Source organism: Cystoisospora suis (genome assembly GCF_002600585.1).
Source record: "Cystoisospora suis strain Wien I chromosome Unknown contig_3187, whole genome shotgun sequence".
NCBI lineage: Eukaryota > Apicomplexa > Conoidasida > Eucoccidiorida > Sarcocystidae > Cystoisospora > Cystoisospora suis.
This window is the reverse complement of record NW_027155982.1, coordinates 18000-33786: the sequence shown is the minus strand read 5'-3', so window position 1 is coordinate 33786 and position 15787 is coordinate 18000. Positions and strand designations below refer to the sequence as shown.

The 15787-nt window shown below is 50.3% G+C and overlaps 1 protein-coding gene across 1 annotated transcript in view; it reads left to right on the top strand.

Moving 5' to 3' along the window:
- The first annotated feature begins 429 nt into the window (after nt 1-429).
- The window catches only part of CSUI_006332 (atp-dependent rna), a 17027-nt gene continuing 1669 nt past the window's right edge, over nt 430-15787 (top strand). The window contains exons 1-15 of the mRNA XM_068066495.1: nt 430-3468; nt 4285-5688; nt 6558-6902; nt 7267-7379; nt 8070-8172; nt 8649-8790; nt 9589-9706; nt 10480-10579; nt 11082-11156; nt 11896-12105; nt 12481-13022; nt 13337-13445; nt 13986-14348; nt 15091-15270; nt 15477-15637. Coding sequence (XP_067921528.1) covers nt 1771-3468; nt 4285-5688; nt 6558-6902; nt 7267-7379; nt 8070-8172; nt 8649-8790; nt 9589-9706; nt 10480-10579; nt 11082-11156; nt 11896-12105; nt 12481-13022; nt 13337-13445; nt 13986-14348; nt 15091-15270; nt 15477-15637 — 5663 coding nt within the window. The 5' untranslated portion in view covers nt 430-1770. The remainder of the gene's footprint in view (nt 3469-4284; nt 5689-6557; nt 6903-7266; nt 7380-8069; nt 8173-8648; nt 8791-9588; nt 9707-10479; nt 10580-11081; nt 11157-11895; nt 12106-12480; nt 13023-13336; nt 13446-13985; nt 14349-15090; nt 15271-15476; nt 15638-15787) is intronic.

Genomic DNA, 15787 nt, shown 5'->3' with positions numbered 1-15787 from the left:
CTCCCGGGCAAGAACAGTTGACAGCTCTTGCAAGTCCCGTCGTCCGTGCGCTCTTAAGGGCATATGAACCTATCTGTGCCGCCTCCTCCGTCTAACCCCTACCCCAATAGACTTGTAATATACGTGGCCAATGCCTGTCGCTGCAGACGTCGTCACCACCGCCTTCCCCTCAGAGAAGGGAAAGCTTGCGTAGAGCCAGATGGGACATTCAGGAGCTGCGTTGCGCATCGCTTCTCAGCGCTTAATTGTAGTTTGCAGGCTCCTCCCGCCGCGTAACCCGGAGCCGCGGACTGGCGAAACAGCTGCTATAACCACCTCTGCAGTCTCAGAAAAGGAAAACCACATATCGCCGTCTGTCTCAGGGAAACCAGAATTCTGTTGGTATGCACAGTTTCAGTCCCACATGGCCGCGACAGCCCGCAAACCTCAGGTGACTTCACATCGGCTGATTCTTCGGCGTACATTCGGTTCCGACCTTGCAGGAGACATAGGGTCTCTTGTGTCGGGTGTAAGTTCCGTGTTGCAACAGGCGCCACGGTCTCGATGAAAGTTCACTGGAGTCATGAGAGGCAATGGTACCGTTGGAATGAACAACTGATCGGGTTCCCTGTCGGCTATTTGCTCAGATGGCTTTGCGCATTCCGGTTTCTATTCCCGGCGCACACAGAAAACGCGCTGTTCCCTTTCTAAAGCGATGCTTCGAGTAGTAGTTGCTTCTCTCCAGTCAGGCCTGGATCGGGTACCGAGCAGAACATTACAGAGCGTACGCTGTTGGATCCTAAGATCTGTGTCTTGCATTTATCCTCGACCGTTTTTCACGTTTCCTATGTGAAGGCACGGAGAATACGCGTGGCACCACCAGCTCCCGAGATTTGTGAAAAGGTTCTGTGTTTTTCTTCTGTCGCTCGATCTTGCATGCGCTGGGATTTACCTTCCGTTCTTCATTTTCTTGTCTCCCAGTTGCTCTGCACGTCTCTCTTACTTCTTCATATCCCAGGCGCAATGTTTCTAGCTTGCGCTCTTCTCTTGTGGCGTCGCGCCTATCGGCTCGTCATATGACCGTGCCCCGTAGGCGTCTTGAAGCTGCGCTTTTTCACCAGTCGCGCAAATACGACACGATTTATAGGCTCTGCATTTCTTTATTCGTCTTCTTTTATAACATATGCGCCTGTTTTCGTACACGGGGCGTATACTCAACTCTTGAGGTCGTTGAGGGGCTCGCAAAGCCCCTATCCAAGGGGCTTCTTAACTTACTACTCTCTTGCCCGGATTATAGCTTTGATAACCGATTGCCGCTTTTCTCTGCATAGCCACCACTTTTGCCACACGTCAGGACTTTGAAGGCTTTCTTTTGTTGCTATTACAAACCCATCCGTGGTCTTTCACTTTGTGCTTGGCCCGCCGTCAGCATACTGCCCATTTTCCTGTATTTTTCGGGTACGCGGCGCCAGGGCAGTTCTTCTTATCGAATTACTCGGAGGACTACAGTCCGCTGCCATTCGTATTCACAGCGTCCTTCAAAGGTACTCTCTAGTTGCCAGCCCAGTTCTCCTTGCACTGTATCCAGTTATTAAGTATGCTAGCTACCATTCGTCGTTTTTTCCCAGCTGGAAGTGTAGTAGGCAAATCTTCTTTGGCTCTGCGTATAGTTCATGCGTTGAACGTAGGGTCCGCAGCCCACGAGGAAGCGGCAGCGTCTGTCTTCGACGCCGGTGTCTCTTTTTGCCGTTTTTTTCTTCCGACGGTGTACTTTCTCGACGGGGTAGGAGAATGAGCTCCTCGTCTTCTGTCCGGCGACCCCGGCGTCACGAGGAGGGCCGAACCTCAGACGACGCGGATAGTCGCCGACACTCACGGCATTACAGAAGATCTCAGAGCCCCCTCTCGCATAGCAGGGATGGGAGAAGTTACAATCACCGGACAAGTCATAGGCATACCCATAGAGAGTCGTCGCGAGAGAGGTCTCGTTCGCCTCAACTGGCGGGTCGCAGCAACCATACTAGCAGCGACAAGTATAGAAGAAGGGACCGCCGAGGACACAGACATGACTCAGGGGGACGAGGAGAGGATGGCAGAGGCGAGGAGAGAGATGATCTTTCCTCTCGCAACGGAAGCCGAAGGAGGGGAGACATAGACAGTTCCCGACACGTTGAGCATCACCGGAAATCGTCACATTGTCCCCGGGAGAGGGACAGGGAAAGAGGAAGGCTTCACCGTGACAGGGAGCATGGCACTTCACGGCGCCATGATGGGGATGAGAGGACAAGGAAAAGCAGTCGAAGTAGAGAAAGGTCAAGCTGCAGTCGGAGGAGAAGAGACTCGTCCTCTGTGTCGTCGTACTCTACATCATCTTCTTCGGAGTCGGAAAGAGGAGATCGAGCACACAGTACTGCCAAGAGACGAAGAAGCTCTGACAAGAGTGCGGGGGTCGAGGAGAAGAAAGACAGGGCTGAGACGCCGGAAAAGACTCGGAACACAGGCAGGGGTTGTGGCAGTTCTTCTCCTGAGGTCAAGAAGAGTAGACTAGAGAGACTGAAAGAGTCGCTCAAGACGAAAGACGCCAGTTCGAATGAACCAAGCGTTTCGTTTCCCCGTCGCCCGAGGTCTCCTTTGAGTGTTGGCGCTGGCGGACCCGTTGCAGCGTCTCAGAGAACATCGTCACCTTCTCTCGGAGAGAAGAAATCTCCCCGGAACAAAGAGTCTAAAGACAAGGAGAAACGAGAGAAAGGTGTCACAGACGAGGCACCCGTGGTGAAAGCAAGTCGTTTAGAGCGTTTCAAAGCCCTGCGTCAAATGCAGCAAATATCTGGCCGTAGTTTGAGTATCTCGGCGGCTGCGGGAGAAAGCTCGACTCCCGCTCTGCCTTCAAACGGGGGAACATCTTCTCCCGTTGCCGCGTCGAAGAGCCGGTCTCCTCCACCATCAGGTAAAGTCACTGAGACTACTCAAGGTCCCGGTTTCCTTCTGTCAACGGGAGGAAGTGAGAGTCGTGACGTGAAACAACCACAGTCAAGGAGACTCGGAGGAAGCAGTGGAAACGCTCCCCAAGAAGCAGCTAGGGCTGCAGCCCAGGCCATGGCTATGCTTGCTGCACAAGCCGCCAGACAGGCACGAGTGGGCAAGGCAGTGGACGCTGAGAAGCCAGTCGAGAGTGAGGCCCCTACTAGGACATCAGAGACCACTGAAGAAGGAGGGAGCGCGGTGAAGACAGGAGGGTCTCCACGAGTTAAGCATGAGGAAGTGCAAGGCCGACCGGAAGACCAAGCAGTTGCCGCCACGGAGCTGAAGGAGGCGGGAGACCAACAGGGGAAGAACAAGGAGCAGAAAATGTCGAAGGCAAAAGCAAAAAAGCATCAGCAGCTACTCCTGCTTCGCACGTTAGAACATAAGACCGCTGCTACCCAGAGTAAAACGGACGATCCTCTTGACGCCTTTATGACTGCGCTGGAGTCCGAGGCAAAGGAGGAAGTGAGCTGTTTCTTCTCTGTCAGTGATTCGGAAGTGTGGCACTCTTCCCTTGCTCACGGCTGGAGCCGTGATAGCTGGAAGCGCGTTTTCTAATTTCTCTGCGACATTCGGGATACGTATCTACTTTGCCATATGGGTCTGTACGTGTATTTGCTGAATCCGCGTAGGTCTTGTGTGTGTAAGAGTGCCTTCATAGCGGTGTCTAAGAAAGTAACTACGAAGACTTTCTGTATGGACTTCTGCCGTATGTACACGCAGACCAAGTGCACGGGATGGTACTTGTCTTTCAGATTGTCTCCGTGGGAGGGATCTTCTTGAGTATGCGGAAATGAACGCTGGCCTCATTTCTCGTTACTTTTTTCACTTCTCCATGACTGTGGATAGCCTTGTTCCCTCGTCTAGTAGGCTTAAAGCGTTCCTGTATGGGGGCGTACAGTCTTTGTGAGCAAACTCGTGTTGATCGCACCGTGTATCACGCTGTTGATTTGCTTTGCTTGGCGCCGAGCCGTAGAACTCCGCCGTGGATTTCCCTTCGACCTTTCCTCCTTCGGTAAAAAATCTTTGCGATGGCCAGGAACGACTCTGTGATGGCTTGTATTGAGCGCATCACGTGCATGGAAATGCATAGCAATACACACATCTACTTGATACACATAGCGTGTGCATGCAGGGGGTCGGGTGTTCGCGTCCGTCTCTTCGGCTTTTTCCTTCGTGTTTCCGGGCTGGGCTCTCAGCTCCATACTATTGGGTCTGGCTCGCTGTAGTCTCATTTTTTTGGTATGGTAACTCTTCACTCCTTTTTGTGTGTCTTTCCAGCTTGATGCTGCAAAGGAAGAGGAACGGGGACATGTTGCTGAACTGCGGTGTCTGTCTAGTGACAAGAAGAAAAAGAAGCCTGAAAAACAAGCAGCGACCCCGGCACCGCCGAAGATCATTTCATTAGATGAAATTGCACGGTGGGAGGAACTCGAAGATCAGTTCCTTCCTGTCTCTGCAGATGCAAAGAAAAAAAGTGAAGCCGCTTCGACATCAGCAGTCAAGTCCGTAGGAGGCGAAGGTAGCAAAAATACCGAGGCTTCGTCAGGGGGAGCGAAGGAAAAGAAGGGTGTGGTGAAGACAGAGACACTGAATAGTCTGGGTGGTGAACAAGGTTCGTCAAGTCAGTCGAATGAACAAGCGGGCCCTCCTTGTAAGCCGTCCTCGGTAGAAGAACAGTCCTCTGCTCCAAGTATGTTGGGAGATGATGCTTCACGGAGACGGAGGGATGCCCCATCAGCCAGTACGGTTTCATCGAATGACGTTGCAGTAGGGGAACATGAGAAAGATCCTGAGTCTTTCTCTCTTTTGTCACGCGTTAAGACAGAGGCGGCGGAGGCCGATGCCCGACATACGAGTCATGAGACAGAAGACGGTGGCAACAGACAGGCAGGAGGAGACATGCAGAATTCGAAAGCCGTAGAGACGAAAAAAGAAAGATGGAAAGGAACCCAAGAGGGAGAGTCCTCATCAGTTGTTTCAATCTTGCCTGAGGACAAAGAATCAGGGAAGACGACCGCCGCAACTGCGGGTGGGAGTGGTGAAGGCGAACAAGGGAAGAGCGAAGGAGAGAAAGAGAACGGTGAAGATGATTATTATCGCTTGTTCATGGAGGAAATGAAGAGGAAGAAACAGGAAGCAGAAAAGGCGGCGGAAGCCGAGCGTCAAAGTAGGGAGACCATCATGTCGATTCTCGGTAAGAAGAAAGGACGGGGGGGGGGAGATGGAGAAGAGGGTGGACTTTCTGCTGTTTCCGATGAGGAAGGAAAAGATAAGAAAAAGAAGAGGAAAAAGAAGAAGGACAGAGGCGAAGAAGAAGATGAAAGGGTTTTTTCAGGAGATGACGATGGAGATGAGTCTTCAAGTAGTGATGAAGATGATGCTGAAGACGGTAAGGAAGGAAAAGGAGGGAGTGGAGAAGGAGATGAGGAAAACTTGTCTTACTTTGATTTACTTCTCAAAGTAGGAGCTAAGAAGCAGCTCCCTACAGTCGATCACGAGGCAACTGAGTATCCTCCTATCAAGAAGAATCTCTATGTCCAAGTCAGGGAACTGACTCAAATGAAAGACCATGAGGTAGATGCCCTTCGAAAAACACATGGAAATATTCGAGTCAGAGGCAAGCAATGCCCTAGGCCAGTCCGCACGTTCTTCCAATGCGGACTTCCTGACAAAATCACAAAGGTAAGGTCAACAGGAGGAGTGAGAGAGGGGGACCAGGAGACCACACGATACCATTCCCTCTTCACAATGAAGCAGATTAGCGTATTCTATTGCGACTTTCTTTGGACGGTCGTATTCTTACTTTGGGACAGTGGTGTGTCTGCCCAGGGTAAGAATACGGAACTGCATGCAGCGTTGGTTGTACGACAGTAGGCGGAAAGAGAACGAGCTAGCATCACGCGAGTTGCAGGGCGGCATGACGTCTTCATGCCTGCTTTCCAAAAAAGGGTGGGGTGTTCACTCCGTGGTGGATATGTGGTGGCCCGCATGCGGTATGCCCCCTTGGTGTGGGTTCTCGGCGTTAACGAGAAAGTGTGAACGTGTATGGGTATGTATATTTAAACATGTCCAGTTCTCTTTCGGTGTCCAGGTTCAGGAGGTGTCATATTGTAAAATTAGCATATGGACACGTATGTGCGACGTGTGGGGATAGAGTATAAGCCGGTCTGTGTAGGTGGTACTTTTTTTCGTCTCAATAGCAGTCCCGTCGCTGAGCTAATTGCCCGTTGTCTTGAAAGAGTCACTACAGCCCTGTTTGAAAGCATAGTGTGAGAAGCTCCCAAGTGAACTAACTCATTGTATTGGTGCAAGGATTTGTTTCACCTCGGTCTTGACAGTTCCTTTCGCCTATCTGAATATCTGCATTCGTGCCCCGAAGACAAACGCAGTACTGCCGGAGCATTTGCATCTTTCTCATTGCAGCTCGTGCTAGAGCAGTCCCATGATATGCTCACGTTCGTTTACAATTTTTCTTGTCAATACGCCTTCGGTTGAACTTGATTGTCTTTCTCTTGTTTTTGTTTTTGTACATCTTTCATACTGCTGCTCAGTACCTGACACTTCGTGGCATCACCGAGCCGTTCCCGATTCAAATGCAGGCAATTCCATGCTTGATGTGTGGGCGAGACGTGATTGCGGTTGCGGAGACAGGGAGCGGGAAGACTCTAGCGTATGCCCTGCCTCTCGTGCGTCATGTTGTTAGTGTAAAGCAGCAGTATAAAGCTTACCTGGCGAACAAAAAGCTGCAGGCAGCTGAGGGGGAAGGGGGGGGAGAACGAGAGGGTGGCGCTACCGGCGCCAGCATGAACAAGAAGGACGAAGTCAAGACCTCGAAGGATGGAAACAAGGAAAAGGTTGTTGTATACAAAGACTTCAAAGATGGTGCCATTGGACTGGTCAGTCAGTTCTGACGCTCGCCGCCTTCCTTCAGCGAGCGTTGTTCGCGTCTTCAGTTATTACAGAAGAGTTACGCACACCAGCCGCAGTGCTTCTCTCACGTGCACAAAAACAGTATGTATATGGTATGTGCAGACAGAATGAATCTTTCGAAACACTGTTCCAGGCAGTATTCAAGCGGGTGCGATCTATATTGAGGGTTACAGGTACATGTTCTGCTTTTCTCGGTGTGCGTACGTTCGCGTGCAACGTCGGCAGTTTTTGTTCACAAAGAGATATTGCATGCATGCGTGCACACTCAGCTGGTGAAGAAGTTCCCCTTGTTTGAAGGGTCGGTTTCGCCGTCTCTCTTCCTGTTCTCAGGTGATAGCACCGACTCGAGAACTGACAAATCAAATTTTCAAGGAAATCAACAGATGTTGCAAGCTCGTGGATCTCACTGCCGTCGCCTGTTACGGCGGAGCAGGCATTGGCAGGTAAGTGGGGACCGGGAGGGGGGGAGAGGCATGTTGTATCTACGTTAGTGTCGTAGACGTGTACACTGTCCGTTTCTTTCCTGCTATCAAGACGTATGTATGACAAGCATATGTGGTAGTCTAACGTGCATACAGTTTCTGTGTATCAGAAGAGCTTTTCGAAGAGATGAGGGACTGCGGCAATGTTCAGGCGTATCTTCGAAAGTCGTGTGTGGTAACGTTTGTCTCTCACTCTCTATATATATTCCTGTGCGTAAGACCAACAATCTTCAGTGACATGCCTTTTCCTGGGTAAGCAGCAGGGACGCGGCTGTTACACATTCGCCGATAGTTGTCGGGCTTCTGGGGAACAGTTGAGAAGACCACCTTGTTTTTTTATGCTTGCATACATATAAGGTATATGAGGACAGGAAACAGGGAGATGTCGAATGCATGCATGTGTCTCATGTTTCATTCAAAAAGCCGGCTTTTTCCTGACGGTTGCCTGTGTCCCGATGTAGCTGTATATGCAGGTTTGCACGTACCATGTCTGTTTTGGCGACGAGTGTCCGTCCACATTCTCTCGTCGTGGGACACTTGTCAGAAGGAGAAGGATTGTGTTCCTGCTGTCTTCGTGTTCTGTTCGTCGACGCATGCAAGCACGCGTGCACACATGTTCCTGTGCATTCGTTCCGTTTTTTTTACGCGCAGCCAATTAGGGGCAATTAAACGCGGTGTGGATGTTATGGTCGGAACCCCTGGTCGCCTGATTGATATTCTCACAATGAACGGCGGTCGGGTCACTTCTCTTAAGGTAAGAGGCATCGGCGCTCATTTGTTGGTTTCTAGGACCAGAGCGAGTACGGCTACTACGCAGTCCGTCTTGTGTTCACCTGCTCAACGTGTCGTGCTGCAGGGACTATGTGTGTACGGCCAGGGTGAAGTGGCTTCAGGAGAATCTAGTGTCTGCATGCCCGCGTCTTTTTGACCTTTGTCAAGACAAGTCGTAGCAACTTTCAGGGGAGAAAAAGGTTGTTGGAGCGCAGAGAGCAAGAGAGAATAGGGACACAATCTGAAGAAAACACGAGGTTGAGAGTGGTAGATGATCTCAAAACACCGGACATCTCGCAACTCTTTCTGCAGGCGTAGATGTTGACGACTACCCTTCGTCCGATTTCTCTATTCTCCAGTTCTTGTACATGGATCAACAATGACAGGGCTTTTCGTAGAGACGTGGTTGATGCCCGTCGTCGAGTGCACTTCGGCTCGCTCTTTTATTCTTGTCTACAGCGGGTGACGTTCATTGTATTAGACGAAGCAGACCGCATGTTCGACTTCGGATTTGAGCCTCAAGTAACTGCCATCATTGGATCTACCCGGCCAGATCGTCAAACGTGTTTATTCTCAGCTACATTTCCACCTCATATCGAGGGTAGGCTCTTCACTTTTCTCCATGCGTGGTTGTGTGGGCAATTCCTTACTGCTCAGGAGAGAGTGTGTATGTCAGTAGTCTCTATTAGTATTATGACGTGATTCGGACGCGTGTCTTTCTGCTCACCTAAGGTAGCTGCCATTCTGTTCGCTTTGCAATCACGCTTTCGCGCAGTCAGATGCCAGTCTATCGAGTTTTTTTCCGAGTCTGCAACGGCTTAGGAGTCGTCGGGTAGGGAGGTGTCCACCTGGAGCTCAAGAAGCGGCATCATGATGCGGTTGTGCGAGCATCGACGAGTTAATCGTTCGAGTTCCTTGGCTGTTTGTACATCATTGGGAGCACGAGAAGCCAGGAGATTTCTAAGAGCATGTGCTTGAGCGGTAGTAGCATACGTGCTTTATTTTGGGGGTCCGCAGTAACCCAGCATCCCTTAGTGGATAATGCCGAGCTGCATCTTTCTGACAGGTAAACGGGGTGACGCGAAGTACGCTACTAGGCTTTCTAGCACCCGAGACACTGAATATAGCTCCGGGAACAAGGTACATAGCTCCTAGTTCTTTACGATTATATTATACGAGAGGCTACACGTCATTCGATCATTGTTATGCATAGCAACGTGCTCCAGATGTTTTCTGTTGTACTGACGGGCGTTCTTGTATAGTTTGTAGTGTATACCTGTGTTTCTAGTGGATATACATACATGGTGACGTCAACGCAAGCTACGGCTGTGTGTGTTCCTCACCATTACGCGTGTATGCACTCACAAGATACGCCTGTCCCTGTTTTCTTCTTTTTCAGCGTTAGCGCGTCGCATTCTGCAGAAGCCCCTGGAGATCATCGTGGGTGAGAAGGGCCGCACGGCGGCGACAGTCCAGCAGTATGTTGAAGTTATGGAAGAAGAAAGAAAGTTCTTTAGGTGAGACACAACTCGTCTTTGGGTTGGGTCTTCCCTGCTTTTTGAAGCGTCCCTCCCACGTCAGACTGCGACTTCTCGATGTTCATGTATTCGAAGTAGACAAGTACTGTTAGAGGCTTGACGGAGATAGGAGGGTTCGTCGGGTCTTAGTACTCGAAGAAATTGAAAGGCTGGAAACATTTTATACCTCTTTGAGCAGCGTCAGTCCGTCTTGGGAGGGGCTTGAAATGCGTGTGTCACTCCTAGTGGACTTACGGCAGTAACCCGTTTGCACGTTTTCCTGTTCCCTTGAGTATTCATGCTGTCGATCAACCACTCAGGCCTAGGAGTAGGGTTGTTATCGTGGTGGGTGATATCTGTCGTCACGTCTCTCGTCAGTGTGTGCTCGCTGTTGTGACAGAGGAGGCCTTGCTGATATGGGCGCATTATTTTGAACGAGTGCCTTTTTGAAGCGATCCGTATGGTATGAAAAGCTTACGAAATGAATGCATTGGGGGGGGTGTGTCCATATCGTCCCTCTTGAGACAACCGCCGGAAGTTCTGTGTCTGACATCTTGTGTCGTTTTCTTGCACCCCACTTGGTTGGATTTTTGTCGTTTCTGTCCGGGCCGACTATGTGGCAGGTGTAGGTGTGCATTTGGCGCCCTGTATTGCCGGATCATCATACAGTCTGCAAAAAGTGGATATCTTTTTTCTTTCAAAAAACACTTTTGTTTCACTTTTCCTTAAAGCGTGTCTGTGTTCTGTGTGTTCGGTGGATATCGTGATTGCAGGCTGCTTCAGCTCCTCGGGGAGTGGCAAGAGTACGGGTCAATAATTATCTTTGTCAACCGCCAGGTCGAAGCCGACGAACTCTTCACGGAGCTTCTCAAAGTAAACTCTTAAGAAAGAGCATGCATCCTTTTTTCTCTCTTATGGACACTCTTTCTTTGTGTCTCAAGTTAGCTCTTTCTTCTGTGTACGCATATGGGTGTATATCTACTTTTCATTTGGCATCTAGATACACAGCTATACCCAGGGAAGGTCACTGCGCGGACATTCCCAAGTATGTTTTCTATGCCGGATTCTCGAAGGGCAACGCGATGGTGTACATACGCGTAAGGAAGCAATGGTTGGCACTTCCTGGAAACATTCTCAAGACTCATAAAACCAGTCGTGTGTATGAATGACATGAATTGGTGTAGCCTTCTGGGGATATCAGGCTTGCAGATATGCGTTCCGTGGACGTATGTATACACGTACGGCAGTATTAGCGTTGAGCCTACACTCCCATCGGACACATCCATGTCTTTTCTCAGCGGGCCTATGCTAGTGTATGTAGATGAATCTGCATGTCGATCGAGTTCCTGCTGTTCTTCGACGTCTTTTGTTTCAGTATGGATATCAAGCTGCGACGCTCCATGGTGGTCAGGACCAGACAGATCGCGAGTTCACAATTCAAGAATTTCAAGTAAGCAGGGAGTACTCCGTCACTGCAAGAAATTGACTCTGGTCGTGAGTAAGTGTGTGTGTGTGTGTGTTTCCTCGTGTCATCAGTGGCTTCCGTGGTTCACAAGAGATATCCTTTTCTTTTTTGACGTGCTGCGAAGACATAGTTCACAACAACAAACGGTGACAGAGGAAAGTGAGGAAAGCACCTAGGGGCGTCTACACCTTCCAGCGGGAGGGCGATGCGTTGCTTGTGTAGTTATCTTCTTGGATATTGCTGGGCGTGTGCACTACGTTCTTCTTCTGCGGATCTGATCTGTTGCCTTTGCGCGGGCAATATCTGTGTGGATGGCGGCACCGGCGTTTATATTCTACGAATGACCTGTGTTCGTCGAGGTGTACCTTTGACTGCAGGTATTCTGGTGTTCTGTTTGTTTGCTTGGATGGCAAGGGCGTGTAGGCACATCTTCTGATAGGCGCGCGCAACGTGCTGTACACTCTTGCGCTATACGAGTACACCCCATGTACATACATATAGACAAGTACACACATTTTCTCCGTCTGTATACATGGCCTCTGAATAGCCTTACGCGTTCGAGGAATCGTGCAGTATGGAACACGAGCTTGTAGTGCGCAATAGCATCGATTTGTCAGCTGTCTAGGAGGTGACTAATGAGGGAAGAAGAAGCAGATTCGCTACGCATGTGGCGTAGTGTGTAGTCTCTTCAGTCCCATCTGTCACGCCCTTTTTCTTTGTCCAGGATGGCATTCAAACTTTGTTGATTGCGACGAGTGTTGCGGCAAGAGGACTCGACTGCAAACACTGTGTGTTAGTCATCAACATGACGTGCCCCAATCACATTGAGGACTACGTTCATCGGATTGGAAGGACTGGTAGGGCAGGTCGTATAGGAGTTGCCTATACTTTCCTCACCAAGGACGACGCTGACAAGGCAGACGACCTAGAGAAGGTGAGTGAAGATCAGCCGTTTCGTTGCAAGTCCGGAATGGTGAACGCCTTAATGCGCGGCATTCACGTTTTGAGGGAAAAGCGTGCAACCTCGTTCGTAGCTTTGTCGGTGTACGTAGCAAGTGCAGTTTGCCACTGATAGTTACATAGTTCGCTGTATTCTACGCTCGACTGTTACCTGGCCAGCATACATAATCTCTGTGACAAGCCCGTATGTACGTATACATATAATCAGAGGTATGAATAAAGTGTATGGGGGCTCTCCGTGGATGGGGGGTGGTGGCATGATAGTAGGATTTCTCTTTCTTCTACAGAGTCGAGGATTTCTTTTCTTTGTGGGTTTATCGTTTGCTCGTCCTCTTTTTATTCCACGTAGGCGTTGATTCAGTCAGGACAGACAGTTCCACAAGAACTCGCCGACCTGTCCGCACAATACAAACAGGAGTGTAACCTGGGACTTCATGGCAAGAAGAAGAAAGGAGGAGGCGGATTTGGAGGAAGAGGTTTTACGTTCTCGTCGGCAGAGAAGAGCCGTCAGCAACAAGAACGGCAGCAAGCAAAGAAAGATCTTGGAATTGAGAAAGACGAAGGAGAGGAAGATTTCATGGATGCTGATATGGCACCAGATGATGTTTTTGGGCCTGCCTCATCATCGTCTTTGTCTCATGATGCTTCAACAGCTCTAGATCCTGTCACAGGGTTACCTGCTAACCTCTTCAGTACGCTTTCAAATAAAGCACAAGCATCCAGGCCTACAGATCTCAATGATCCAACCTCAGTTCAGTCCGCTGTTGCTGCCGCGGCAGCGAAGGCTGCATTACTCGCCCAAAAGTCTGTCGCGCAGGCGGGTGGAGCGAAGAGTGGGGTCGGCACTTCAGAAGGCGCGGAACGTGCGAGAGTTGTTGCTGAGCTTCTCAGGTGAGTGCGGTGGGAATTTATAGACACTAAAAGGAAAAGGCGACTGATTCGCGTGCATTTGTGGGGCTGGGTATGCTCCCGTACTGAGCCAGTCGTGTGTCATATGCACGTACACGGATGCGCGGTCTACCCGGGGTTGGGTGACGGAAGGAACCGATTGGACGAACGGATTCTTTCGGATCAAGTGATCGATGGCATCCCTTGAGATAGTGTAGCTTTATTGTGATGCTGCCCTTCAAAGGCACGATCGATGCACTGTCGGAGAGGGTCTGTTAATTGATGGGTTTGTCTCCGACGATGCTTCCTATTCACAGGAGACAAGACGAGGAGAAGCTTCGTATGGCCGTCCCTCCTCCTCCGCCAGGAGCCCCGCCTCCTTCTGGAGCAGGCGCGGAAAAGACTGGTCTCTCGATCCAACAGCAGGTGAGCTCTTGACGGAATGGCTTTTTTCTGGAGGTGGCGGTGAACCCTGTCTGAGCCGAAATACATTGCTCTCTTTCTCGAAAAGAAGCGCAGACGAAACAGCAAGTGCGAGCTGAGTCTCCTCCTCCGTCCCTGTCTGACCTCAATCCGTCCGGTTTTCCGTGAGCCGTTGGTGCGGTGTGGCTTTTCTATGATGCGTCGCCATACGTGCTACACATTTCTTTTTTGCGGCGTTGAAATGTAGGCGGCCACTGCTCTCTATGCGTTCTGCGTCTTTACTACTTGTGTGGCTCCGACAGTAAGCGGGGGGGGGCTTTTCGTTTTTTGCACGCTTCAGAATCACACGTAGCAGGGATGTGTACAGTTGTTTGTGCTTTTATGTGCAATTTCTTCCTTCGGGTGCGTAGTCTCTTACCTGTACTCAATGCAAGGGTGTCTTTCCACACTTTTCCATCGCTGTGATGCAGATTGCGAGCTGTTTTGATCACCTAGCGTGTGGCCATATCCTTCCTATTGTCCATGTCACCTGCTGTTCAACAGGCGGAGCGCATGGCTCAGAATGCCGTGCAGCACATTGGAGATCCAATTGAGCGCGCAAGGCACTTCGCAGCAGTTAAGCACTCGTTCACGAACTACCTCACTGCCAGTCAGTCGGCGGCGACGTCAGCTGCGGCTGCTGCTGCTTCGACGTCCCTTCTCGGACTCACCCCAGGACAACAACAACAGCAACTCGCGGTCGCTGCGGCTGCTGCAACCGCAGCAGCAGCCGCTGCTGGTGGAGGAAGCGGGGGTGAAGTTGCTGAGGCAGCGACGCATGCATTAGAACTTCTCAAGAGCGGTTCTCAAAGTCTTCAGGCATCTATGGCACTTCATGCGAATCTGGAGAAACTCAAAAATATGGCGGTAAGAGGATTTAACAAGAGCCGTCACCGTCACTGAGGGACCTTAGGTTTTCTCGATAGGTTTTCTGCATCCCATAGATGGCAGTTTGGTTTCTGTTTCGTGCCCGTCTTTCGTGAATCTGTACTGGACACTCATGTCAGCCTCGTGGCAGTTGTGCCGAGGAGAGAGGGTCTTTTGTTTTCAGGTCCACATGAACTACGTTTGGGTTTCTACGCTCGAGTTGTCTCAGTTTGTGTTCATTTCTTGGAAAGGGGAGGAACAGCGAAACCCGGAGAAAACGAGCACGTGCATGCGAAAATAGAGCAGTGTAGGGTTGTGGTGTAAGTACTCCTGCGCTATGGATTCCTCGTGTGCGCCTTCCAAGCAGTAGAAGTGGAGAATATATGGAGTGTTTCACTTTATTCTAAGGAGACATTCCGCTTGTCCCTTCGTCTTCTACAACTGAACGTTGTTGTACTGCGGTGCACGTCCGCGCGCCTCCTCTGTTTGTACCCTTTCCGCTCTTACGTGCTGTGTTATTTGAACCTGTGGGCTGAAACCTTTTGCATTTGTGGGCTGCTTAGACCCTTCTACAACGTCATGGCCTGTGCAGGACCAGAGAGGCAACCTCATGCACTCTGTTCTCTGAAACATCTCCAGCGTGAATTTCTTTATAGCGGTTTCAGGGATTGGTCGGAGCGATTGTCATCTTGTTCATTTGACGTGCTGGCTGTGTCCTGTCCTTTCACGTCCTTTTTCTCAGAGCCAAACAGCTCAGAGTGTAGCTGAAGCGCTGGCGGTACTGTCTCCTTCCAACGCGACTCTAGGGAAGATACGAGGCCTTAGTGAGCGTGGCTATCGGTGTCCGAATACAGGCAATTTCGTGGATGAGTTGGAAATCAACGACTACCCCCAGATCGCGAGATACAAGTTCACTCAAAGGGTAAGATAGATTGCAGCGGCTATAAGACACAATACACTTGCAGAGGAATGCAAGTTCCTATCGTTGCCATTAGTGCCGTGCCTGTTCTGGATAGTCGTAATTTACAAGAGTCGTCCGACATCTGTGCGGGGCATTTTTTTCTAGCCAATATTTATGTGCTGCCACATACTGTCATGTATCATCTGTCTGTTTGCCGGATCCTGCAGGATGTACTGAATCGACTGATGGAGGAGACAGGTGCAGTTTTGTACGTCAAAGGGCAGCATGTTGATCCTAAGGAGAAACATAGAATCAAACTTGCTCCTGGAGCCAAGTACCTACATGTGGAGATTATCGCGCCAACTCCCATCGTTGTTCAACGCGCCAGGTGAGTGAGCTACAGTCAGCTCTTTGTATAGTATAGCAGGACGAGGCGCGCCTCATGCAACTTCATGCCCTCAGCGTTCCTGGAAGGTCCCTCTTTCTAGTTTGAGCAATAGCATTCGTCTCTTCAGGGTAGATATGTATAGATAGATAG